The 12,246-nt window shown below is 38.7% G+C and overlaps 2 protein-coding genes across 3 annotated transcripts in view; both read left to right on the top strand.

Moving 5' to 3' along the window:
* Window positions 1–475: 475 nt before the first annotated feature.
* LOC122002666 (serine/threonine-protein kinase SAPK7-like) lies at window positions 476–9,440 on the top strand. The gene is made up of 9 exons (XM_042557933.1): window positions 476–1,026; window positions 1,138–1,212; window positions 1,324–1,425; window positions 1,510–1,563; window positions 1,641–1,733; window positions 1,813–1,905; window positions 8,419–8,523; window positions 8,633–8,731; window positions 8,877–9,440. Exons 1-9 carry the CDS (start codon window positions 907–909, stop codon window positions 9,210–9,212), a joined length of 1,077 nt encoding a protein of 358 aa, XP_042413867.1. The 5' UTR covers window positions 476–906; the 3' UTR covers window positions 9,213–9,440.
* A 1,967-nt stretch (window positions 9,441–11,407) lies between these two features.
* The window catches only part of LOC122002665 (E3 ubiquitin-protein ligase CHFR-like), a 40,314-nt gene continuing 39,475 nt past the window's right edge, over window positions 11,408–12,246 (top strand). For both annotated transcript variants that reach the window (XM_042557932.1, XM_042557931.1), the window contains exons 1-2: window positions 11,408–11,651; window positions 11,817–11,967. In XM_042557932.1, coding sequence (XP_042413866.1) covers window positions 11,594–11,651; window positions 11,817–11,967 — 209 coding nt within the window. In that variant the 5' untranslated portion in view covers window positions 11,408–11,593. The remainder of the gene's footprint in view (window positions 11,652–11,816; window positions 11,968–12,246) is intronic.

Genomic DNA, 12,246 nt, shown 5'->3' with positions numbered 1-12,246 from the left:
TTACGGTTAAATCATGATCACAATACGATGTAATTGGTTGTTATTTTTTTCTATGTTCATCATTCTCTTAAATTATAGCTTAAATAGGGAGAGTGACAGGAGACTGTCCCTGGTAGTCTGTCCACTTGTCTACTACATCCGAATAGACGACCTCTGAATATAATTTAGGAGGTGGGAATTCAAAAAAATAATAACTAATTACGAGATCTAATTACGAGAATCAGATTTTCTATTTTAAAATTTTTATATCTCTGTATTTTTTCATCGATCGGACGATCATAATATTCTTGTGATACGTATTATATACTTAATATATGATCTAACTCAGTCCGATTAATTAATGACGAGACACGGTAACACAGAAATATTGGGACAGGAGATCTGATCTCCCGATCACGACCACCGTCCAACCCTTTATCCATTGTTTTTATGGACCGGATCTGATCTCCCTGTGGCATCCTTGTATAGGTACATCGAATGCATTGCCATTTTAATTTCATCTTCCCAGTTCCCGTCGCTCGAATCCCGATTTCTTGCGCTGCTCGTGGTGTGTCCTTTTGTCACATTCCACTTCTCGAGAAGCGGCGATTGAGGCAGAGAGATCGCTGAGGTGAGCGATTTTATTACTAGATGAAGTGGACGAGAGGAGGATGATCGAGTCGTCGGCTCAATTTTCCCCCATCGCGTCACGTGAATCCGCCTATTAAATTGGGGATTCGTCCGATTCGCCTTATTTAATAAGCAAACCAAAAGGGTGCTCCGTTGCGTTGGTCCCGTCGATTTCAAAGAATCGAGTGTTTTCTGCTGAGAAGCTTCGAAACAGCTTTTGCTCCGACTGCTATTCGACCGGTGTCTTGGATTTAGGGCAAACTTTTGTGGAAGTTTGTTGATTTGAGGAGGGGGGACATGGATAAGTACGAACTGGTGCGGGATCTGGGGTCAGGGAACTTTGGGGTGGCGAGATTGCTGCGGAACAAGGAGACGAAGGAGCTAGTGGCTATCAAGTACATCCCCAGAGGCCTCAAGGTCCTTTTTTTTCATTCTTTCTTTTATTTTTCGCTTGATTTCGGTTGATGAATCTGATTGGAGATTAATATTTCTTGTTTCCGTTTGGTTCCTTGTTGGATGCGTGTGTAGATCGATGAGAATGTTGCAAGAGAAATCATCAACCACCGCTCGCTTCGCCATCCTAATATTATCCGATTCAAAGAGGCGAGAAGACCTTCTTTCATGTTGCCTTTTTTTTTCTCTTTAGGTTCTGCACAAAAAAAAATATCTCTTTGAGAATACATGAAAAACTCTTATTTTCTTTGATTTTTCTAGGTTATCTTAACGCCTACGCATCTTGGCATCGCCATGGAGTACGCTGCAGGAGGCGAGCTGTTCGAGCGGATCTGCAGCGCTGGAAGGTTCAGCGAAGATGAGGTTACTTTTCTTGAGGGAATCATCTGATTGTTTGATATAGAAGATTTTTTTTTTACCTTTGCATATCTATGATCGTTCCACCAGGCCAGATACTTCTTCCAGCAGCTCATATGCGGCGTCAGCTACTGCCATTTCCTGGTAAAATCCCCTAGAGGATGCTAAAAAAATTGTATTTTTATCATCGCCTCTGGAAAATCTCAATCCCACTATTGCAGCAAATATGCCACCGAGATCTGAAGCTAGAAAACACACTGTTAGATGGTAGCCCAGCACCTCGCCTCAAGATCTGCGACTTCGGTTATTCGAAGGTAAATCAAATATATACATACACCACCAAACTTATCTCATAAAAAGTTGATAATCTTTTATTTTTTTCTTATGAGGCAGTCGTCGTTGCTGCACTCGCGGCCCAAATCCACGGTCGGGACGCCCGCTTACATCGCTCCCGAGGTGCTCTCGCGTCGGGAGTACGACGGCAAGGTCAGTCTCCCTCCCTCTCTTACACAGCATCCTGCGTGCCGGGAAAGCGTGCGGCGACTCAATAATGAAGCACGTGCTCGGCTTCCTCACGACATCACGTGATGCATGCCATTGGCACTTACTAACTTAGATCGTAAACTTATAATTAAGTGTGCCACCGAATGGCACGTTGCAAACCGGGACCCCCGGCAGCGTTTCTCTTTGTTTGATAATTGCTGTGGTTGAATGGATTCATTTCATGGGAAGAACTGGGTGGTTATTATGGTGGCGTGGTGCAGTCACCCACAGTTGGTGGGCCTGGTGGGGCCCGACACCCAAAGGGTGATGTGGTTGCTTTAAAACTGATGTGATAGGTAACATTGTTGCTTTCTCCTCCTGTCATTATGGGTTTGATGCTCTTGTGCCGTTTTGCGTTCCCTCTTATTCCCCTATTCCGCTTGTTGCTTTCCTTTCTCTTTCGTTGATAAATGTGTTTTTATTATTTTTCCCTTTAGGACTTGTATATTCTCTGTGAGCCACTAGAAAATCTCTGTTTTTATGCAACAGAGTGCGATTATGTTATCTGAGATGATGTTCTTTGAGTGATTGATGTTTGATCATCAAAAATGGGACAAAGGAAAAGTGGGAGAAATTTATGGTTTGTGAAAGTTTTATCTGTTGTTATGTGTTGACTAGGACTTGATCTCGGTGAACTTTGGGTGATTGAATTTGTGATGCTTAAATCTGGAATACCGGAACTATGTAGACTAGAATATGGACTGTTTCCCAGAGTTCTTAGGATTAAGGTTAGAAGATGTCACTTTTATCTTAAATAAGACGTACTGCTTGATGAACAGAAAGAAAGATAGTTGAAAGAGGGAGAGGAAGAGAGATGAATTAGAAGGTAAATATTATTAACCTTATCGCATTACATATCTGATTAAGCGTTTGTTTATTATTTTTGGCATGACTAAATACTATTCTGTTACATAGTGTTGTTGCCCGAACCATATGGATATGGTTTATATACAGCTTCCTAGATCTCATTTATCTTGATTTGGATTTTTGTTGTTATCCTTACAGACATGTGCAAATTAGTAGCCAACATTGGTTGAACTCAAAATTGAGTTGCCCACTTCTAATTTGAATTGAGTTGCATCTCTTCTAATTCAAATTCAATTTTATCACTTGTGACCCTTTGGAATGACTCTCCATCCCCATAAAGGTTCATTCTCCTATTCCAGCCTCAAACTATGTAACTCTCTCCCCTTTTGTTTCTTTTTCTAATTCTCTAAAGGAAGGTTCAAGTCTCAGAATTTGGAGTGTCCTATAGATCTGCTCGTGATCTATTGATGGGCGCTAGTTCTACGTCTTTTGCTATTTCAGTAGTTAGAGTAGTGGCTGACGCATCGCTAATGGCGTAAATAGTGGCAGACTCGCAATAGCTACACATAGGGGAACGACCATTGCAGTGGTTCATATGACTGACAAAGACATCACATCGCTTCTTCATGGCAATTGGGTAGCTATGCTAGAGAAGTCTGACCATAATTCGATAGCTATTGCTGTTACCTAGGAGGACATTTGCTTCAATTGGTTCACTTAAGGACAATAGTATTGTATGCAAGTGCTATGTGTTTGTGGGTTTGGTTCCCAACAAAAGTTGGGAGGCACTGAGCAAGTGCCTCTTCGTTGTTTGATGGTGCCAGCTTGTGGTGTGGTAGCTGGCTGCAGGAGACAAGGAATCAAGTGCCAATTGAGGTTGTCTATGTCATAAGCAGATGCAACAACATCAGTCCTGATATGGAGCTCTGCTGCTAGTTATCATACTACTTGTCAGCAATCACCTACGTGCTGCAGGCATAGTAGCACACTTGTCAATTTTTGCACGGAGCTGCTGGATGGAGAAGCTTCAGGAGATGGGGAAACTTCTTCAAAAAAGCATTGCTTGTATCAGCAGACAAGAAGCTTCTGGAGATGAAGGACAAATGTTCTTGTTTAGAATATGTTTAGGTTCATAACCATATTGTATTCCACTGCCTAGTATTAGTTATTTGCCAAATCTTATTGGTATGTTTTCACTAAGTTGTGTACTTCTCTTGTTCCTCTTGAGTTAGTTTTCTATTTGTTCTGATTATGGAGAATTATTCCTCATGTCAACCTTGGTAGCCCCTAACTATTCATATATAAATATTATTAATGAATGAAATGTTAGAAGTACTCCCATAGTTTACATATACATGACTTGTTTCCATAACACTCCCTCTCAAGTTAGTTTGAATATATTGTTGCTTGTTACAAATATATTCAATTGTAACATCTCATAGTGCTTTGGTATTCAAATATAATTAGAATTAACAAGAAAAAGTGATAATCTCATTAAACTTTACTTTCTCTCTAATGAAGTGACAAATTGTCTATTATGAAATACGAGATTTGAGGTTATATGTATCACAACTTATGGCTTTGTAAAGGCATATCCTAGGTTGGTCACCAGAATTTTAACTCAAATAAGCTCATATGTTGCTAGCTCATGTCTTTATATTCTATCTCTGCATTCAACCTTGTCACCACTATTTGCCTCTTGCTCTTTTAGAAAATAAGGATACCTTCTAAAACACAATAGTCAAATATTAATTCCCTGTTTATAAAGGAGCTGATGCAATCAATATTAGAGTGCCCTATTATCTGAAGATGATCTAAATCATGATAGTAAGATTTTTTTTTTTTAGTTCATGTAATGTTGGATTCTTAGAGTAGATACCCAGTGTTCATGATTTTGATTTTCCAAGAATTAAGAATGAACTGATCACACTAATAGCAAATGAGATGTTAGGTCATGTGACTATAAGATAATTTAGTCTTTCTACTAGCCTTTTATATTTTTCAGGGTTAGTGACTATCAGACATTTAGGATCCATGGGTGTTTATATTGGTTTAGTCCTTAGTAGTTCAACCTCCTCGAGTACATCTAATACATAGTGAAGGACCATTGTAATATGTGGCACACATCAAATAGAGGGGAGGTGTGAATACCCATGATCTAGAAATTAAAGCTTCCTTGCAAATACAAAGACAATTAATCATTTGTACTCACATGCGATGGAACTATAATAAATAAAAAAATACAATACTAACACAGATTTATGTGATTCCTAGTCTCTTATAACTTGTTGGGTGAGTCAATCCGATAAATCTACTACAATTGCTACTTAATTAAAGCCAATTGAGGAAGCTTCATATACTTCCAATCCTTAGAATAACTACAGGTAACTCTCCTCTCAATAAGAAATGAAATGAATAGCTAAGGAGAGGAGACTGCTAAGAGTTTATAAATAAACCTTCACTTTGGATTGTGATCCTTAGAGAGTTATTTCAATCAAGTAGAAGTACTTGGATACTGAAAATTCTCAAACAATTTCGTGCACTTTTTTACCACTCAAGAAACCTTCAAATCTTATACAAGAAAGTTTCTAACGACACTATTTATCCGCTTCTAGTTGATTTGAATAATCTCCATGGGTAAATGTAGCTATTAAGTAGCCAATGATTGTCAGGGCAATTAATTGGAAATCTTGTGTAGCTGATGCTTATCTTCCAGTTGACTTGTCAAAGGCTCCAGTCAACTACTATTTGAATAGAAATATTTTATTTCTCAAACCTTTGCAGTCAATCGACTCATGAATCTACTGAACTCTCTAACTCTCCAACTGACAGATATTCCACTTTAGTCGACTGTAATTGCTTAAAGGTTCCTCCTTCACTATGCTTACCCCTTGTAATCATACGTGAAGTTCTAGGATCAAACTAAACCGACTACAAGCAAGAACCTATTTCCCTTAGTCGAAGGCTTTCTATAAGCCATTGGGTAGTCTAACCCCTACCTAGTTATGCACATCATCTCTGATGATGTTACCTAAAAGTGAAAACCCCAAGATTTAATTCCCTCATAATCACTTGTAGCTGGCATTCATTTCAAGTCTTCAACTCTATTGATGCTCTTCATTGCCCTTGAATCCATTTATGTCATGTCCTCGAACACTCGGGTGCAGCATATCATCTTTCACTCTTTACTAACGAATCCACTTCCTTCTGGTTACCTTAGAGTATGCCTTGTGTTCTTTGCTAAAGAGTCCACTTCCTTCTGGTTGCCTCAAAGTAGATACACCAAGTTCCACATGTCATCTTTCTTCACTCACTTATCAAGTTCATCTATGAAGGATCCTTCTTATGTTTGTGGTGTTCCTTGTAAGACCTCGTATCTCTTCCATTGCCACATTAACGTTAAGCTCCAATCTGAAGCCACCATTCCATAGATCATGGAAAATCCTTGGTTTAAGAAAGGGTTATTTTTCTCCAATTCTAGATTAAGTCAACCAATTACATAACTATGATGATTTAGATTCAGAAGATGATAAATTGTTGAGTAATAAGTCTAAGCCAGATAAGATTTGAAATCAGGGTGGTCGGAAAGGGTAGTTCGATGGAATCCTATTTAAAATTGTTCTCTAATGAGTCATTCATCATCATCCATTGCCGAGGTCACCAAACATTACTACATTTGATGCCATGTCTTTCTCTTGTGGCTCTGGCCTGATGGGTTTTTTTTCAAAGAAATAAGGGAAATGACCAGATTGCTATCCAGGGAACCTGTGTTAGAAATAATGTCAAACTTGGATATTATAAAGTTTGTAATTTTTAAGGTAAGGAAGAATGGATGTTCGATCTTTAGAAGGAACTAGTGAAGAGGGTGAGAATGGATCACTGATGATTAGTGCGAATGTATATGGGCTTACACCATCAATGGTTATGGTTGAGGTGAAGAAGAAGAAGGCTCACGATGAAGAGAAATGTGAAGTCATGCAAGGGGCTCAAGCCAAGGTAACAATGCATAGTCTACTAGTTGTCTCCAATTGCACATATTACTAAATAAAAGAACATTTATTCTTTTGAAGCTACTTTCCAGCAATCATTTGGTGTAAATTATTTTTAAAAATAAATAATAAATTTTGAGTAAGGTAAATTTCTTCACATGCGCATATGCACAACTTGGCAGCAACTCCTTTTAAGTCGATGTCAAGCATCCTTTGGGTGCTATATGCATTAGAGGGTAACACTCTCTTAAAAGTCAATGATCTTTTGAGGTTATTGCCCCTTTCGACTTTACCTTCCTAGTCTACTAATGTGGTTCTTGGCCTTGACATTTCATGGTTGTCATATGCAAGGTTTAAAATTTCAAGTGTGTTAGAGTTTCGGTTTATGATCAGAATGATATGGTTTTAGTACCGTATCGTGTCATGCCTGTACAATTTCGCCATTTTTCTAAATATAAAATATATTAATTTTAAAATATTTTTATTAATATTTGATTGCTATGGATGTTTTTGCTAAAATTTGCCTCTATCTTCATTTTTTTCTTAGTCTATAATAATCCATAGTCTCTATTGTTTATTTTGTATATACATGGGAGGAAAAGAAATAGACGATAGAGGAAAATAAATTATCGGAGGAAAAGGAATTAACTATAAAAAATAAAAGATAAAAAAAATTAACTATCCTAACCTAAACCTAAAAAAGATGAAAATAGCCCTAAACTATAAATTCTAAACCTAAGAGATGAAAATAGCTATAAACTCTAAACCTAAAAGAGATGAAAATAAAGGGGCAAAAAGAAAGAAAATAAAATAAACCAACAAAACGACAAACCAGGTTGCGATGACCTTTGCATGGCTACCACAAGGTTGCAGAGAGGTTGTTTTAGCCTCGCGGTCCAGCTGGCAAGCGTAATAGTAATTTGCTCGTGCCGGTTGGCATGACTTGGTATCACAAACCTTGGTCATATGTGTAGTTTATTGGGTTGCCATTTGCATCTGCATGGATTTCCATCATGGACGTTTGTGGATCCCACCATGGGTTCATGTGACCTCTTGTGCATCTAAATGCTTATCCATCCTTTTTCCATCTTGTGCAATTTCACATGTTGGAGTTCTCAAGTTTACCTTTGCAAAGTGGTGGACTTTTCCATGATTGAATTTGTGCTTGCAGCCTCATTTGATCTCAAATTGACTTAAACCAAACTGGCAATACACACACATGGTTTCTATATCATTTGAGTAGCTTAATTTTAGGCATTAGTTTTCCATTCATTCAAAAAATTGATTTCATATAATCTATTCATAATATAGATCATTTGTGTCCAACTAAACATCCATTGTTAATTTAACAGTCATTATGGAAATCAATTTCAGACATAGGATGCTTTAGTCTCGCCACTTTTTGGTTGCTTGTTAGAGAGCTAGAATCTTCAGAACTAAAATTTACTCTTGTGAAAGCTTGCAGATCATGTGAAAGATGCAAGATACAAAATTTTTTATTTAATATGGTGGATCAAATCCATCAAATTGCAAAGCAATGTGATAATCAACCTGCATATGCTTGTTTATTAAATATGGCTATCTTTTATCTGTTCTTGTTATTGAAGTCACTAAATTTTACCATGATGCATTTAACTGCAAGGATATCTTGTTATCATAGATGGCTGATGTTTGGTCGTGTGGGGTAACATTGTATGTAATGCTGGTGGGAGCCTACCCCTTCGAGGATCCAAACGACCCAAAGAATTTTAGAAAAACTATTGGGGTAAAATCCTCCTTTCTGCCTTTTTTCTTATGATGCTAGGTTCTTGCTTCAATTTGTTACACTTGCTTCCTCCACAAGATGCTAAGTACTTTGCTTGTTTGGATTGCAGAGAATAGTAGCTGTTCAGTACAAGATACCCGAGCATGTTCATATAACTCAAGATTGCAGACAATTACTATCAAGGATCTTTGTCGCTAACCCGACTAGGGTAATTCTCTATGCGGGGACTTTGTTTTGAATACACTATCACTAAATTGTAATATCTAGCAAATACAATGTTTAGGAGACAAAAAAATTGCACTTTTTGTGCTGATGTTATTTTAATAAATTTCATGACTTTGTTTTGCCTGCAGAGAATTACGATAAGGGAAATAAGGAACCATCCTTGGTTCTTGAAAAATTTGCCTAGGGAGCTAGCTGAAGCCGCACAAGCGCAATACTACAAGAGGGATAACAGTGCGCCAACATTCTCCCTACAGAGTGAGGAGGAAATTATGAGAATTGTAGGTGATGCACGGATTCCACCCTCATCATCAACACCCGTGGCAGGCTTTGGTTGGGTCGAAGAAGAAGAGGATGAAGGAAAGCAAGAGAAAGAGGAAGAAGAAGAAGAAGAGGAGGAGGAGGACGAGTACGATAAGAGAGTGAAGGAAGTCCATGCGAGTGGCGAATTCTCGTTGCCCGATTAATTAGTTGGCTATTAAAATCAGTGAAAAATAGAAGGTAAAGACTACCTTTCCTGTACCACTAGTTATAGCCGTGAAATTCTTCTTCAATAAATGTTTCAGTTATGTCCTTGCGTAGCATTTGCTGTGAAATTTGTAAGTGATAGCAATATTACTCCACTCAGAGACAAGCCATTTGAACTATGATAACTTGCATATTTGTGATTCTGAATTCAAAAGATATTCTCATTAGTTTTGTTGGTGCTCCTGTGAATCTTTTCGTACGCTCTTGTCGAAGGCTTTCTCTTTTCTCATTGGTGTTGACCCTCCTGTGAATATTTTCGTCTGCATTTAATCTGCCACTCCAACTCCATTTTGATGTTTTCTTTTTCATCTTTTCACCTGTTTCATTTTTCCAAAACCAAAGTGTTTCTCAAGAACTTCACAAGTTAGAGCTCAACATTCCTCTCCCGTCAGGATAATACTTTAGACTCAATAATATGTTTGTTCTCTTTTCTTTTAATATGTGTTCTTAGATCCACTATGCTACGTAATGAACCATTATGGAATTTGTTGAATATTTTTGTTCTTTTGTTTTCCATTATTGGTTTCTTTTGTATAATGAATCATTACATTGATCTTCTAAATGGATGATTTGTGTGAAAATCGAGATTTGAACTTTCAAACAATTAAGGTGCCTTTTAGTACTGATCCGGTGATAAGGTCGGGCCCCGTCCCACAGGAGGTCAACGTCACGTGGAAAGGCAAAGCTAAGGCGATCAACGTTCCAGGTCAGCGTTCGATCGAACGACCCCATCAGCCGATCGGACTAAGGAATGACTGGTCCGAAGTTACTGCAGCTCAGTCTCGCATCGAGCTTTCGACGCTCAAAGGCCCAGTATCACCAAGACAGGAGCCGACCGCGCGGGACATGTGCCAGGCGGACATCTCGATCGGCTAAAGATCAGATCATAGCCAACGAAACGGAAACACGACCCATCAAACCTAGACAGTGGAAGTAGTCGAGCGGTCGCCCCGCTCGGCCTAAACAGCGAAAGTAACCGAGCGACCTCCCTGCTCGGCCCAGACAGTAGAATTAGTCAAGCAGCCACCTGCTCGCCCCACTAGTAGACAAAAGTTGGCCGAGCGGCCCACTAGCAGACAAAGGAAGGATCGACTGATATCCTCCTTGAGACCCGTGCCGCAGACAGACAGCATAGTCGACGACATCATCAGGCAGAGAATCGTACGACGGAAGCTTCCACTGTCTTGTCAAGATATGCTCGGGCTGTTGTGATATGGTGTCAGGTACACTTTTCTGACCGTCCTATCAGGGAAAGCTTTGAGATGCGTGCACGCACACCTTGGGAGCCCTATATAAAAGACCTTAAGCTTCGGCGAAGGTATGCTCATTCTACTGTAGCTACAGTTACGCTGCCATTTTCGTTTCTTTGTTTGCTTGCTGCTTTCGTCGGAGATCTGACTTGAGCGTCGGAGGGCCATCGCGAGGGGACCACTCCCTGACTTGACATTGACGCTTTTGTGCTTGCAAGCTAGTCTCATCGGAGATCCACGCACGATCAACAGGAGTATCACATCTCCAAAATCCGTCACCTCAACTCATGGACAGAATCAAGTACTATTTTTTTCCGACATTTTCCTTTCTAAATGAATGGTATAGCTTGCAAGTTCCCTTTCAAATTTATTTACGCAATGAAAAGTATAAAATTTTACAAGTTACAAAGTATGATGCACATTTTATTGTAGTAAAATAATTATACTCATTTTAGCCATCTCTTAGAGGCTGTCTATAGATTATATTAAAGGAAATAAATTATATGTTAATTTATAGTCGATTGTCCATTAAAAGAATGAGAACTGAGAAGTTTTTTAAAATAATATATACCCGTTGAAAATTAATTTATTACCCAATGCATATCTTATTAATCTATTTGAGTCCCGTAAATGTGACAAAATCATGTACATAAACTTTTAAAAATAAATGAAAATATCGATAGTGAGGCATTATTTTTTCGTTTTTATAACAGTGTCCAATTCGATATGACTCCCCATCTCTCGGCGGTTTGATGGCTAAATCCTTAATAGAGTATTTATAATAAAAAAGTATTAACTAAAATCATACACTTTTAAAAATTATTTAAATATCAATTTAAATAAAAAATTTGGAAAAATAATATGAAAATCTAAAAGGTCAATTGGCCTTCCTATAGCTGTCGGCACGTCATGAGACGACGCCGCCGAGTTCCGAAACTCGCAATATCTCATTCGCTTTCTCTTCCTTCCCTCGGAAGAAAGAAACCCTCTCTTTGTCTTCCCCTTCGCCTGCAGATCACTGCTATTTCCTGACCCCTCCCTATCTCGCTTGCTCCTTCCAAGACCCAGCAATGGAGCGGGCCGAAACTTCTCGCAGCAAAGACGACTCTCGTGTGCGGGCCAAACTAGGTATTCCCTTCCCTTGTCTCAACATTGGCATGACTTCTAGTCTTTCAGTTTACTTCTTGCAACAGGATCCTAGGGCTGGATTCTTACGCTTTGTAGTTTAAATTTGGTTTTTTATTGCTGCCCGTTACCTCTCTAATCGAGTGTTGATTATTTTGCGCGAGGCAGTCCCCACTGATTCTGCATTCCCGTCCATAAAGATTGAATCTTGCGAGGCCCTTATATGCTCGGCGACTGTGAACAGCTCGGATGACAAGCACCAATGGTGCGAAATTACGTGGAAGAACGATAGTGATATCGTGACGCTGAGAAACTTGAGGTTTGTCTATTCAGAACAGTAGAAGACAACATTGGTAGGCGTTTATTATTATTATTATTATTATTATTTTAATGTGAAACTTTACTAGGAGATTCATCGTTTTGATAATCAGGATTCCTTTGAAATGGAGAATGTGAGTGTATGTAATCTTTCAGGTTGTATGAACTTGTGAGAAGACCATTTTGGGTAAGAACAGAATCGGTTGAAGAGTTAATGAAGAATTAACAGAAATGCTACAAGTAAAAGTTTTGGATATTTTAGATGTGTTATTTGACTAGA

Source organism: Zingiber officinale, chromosome 7A (assembly GCF_018446385.1).
Source record: "Zingiber officinale cultivar Zhangliang chromosome 7A, Zo_v1.1, whole genome shotgun sequence".
NCBI lineage: Eukaryota > Viridiplantae > Streptophyta > Magnoliopsida > Zingiberales > Zingiberaceae > Zingiber > Zingiber officinale.
This window is presented reverse-complemented; position numbering and strand designations above follow the sequence as displayed.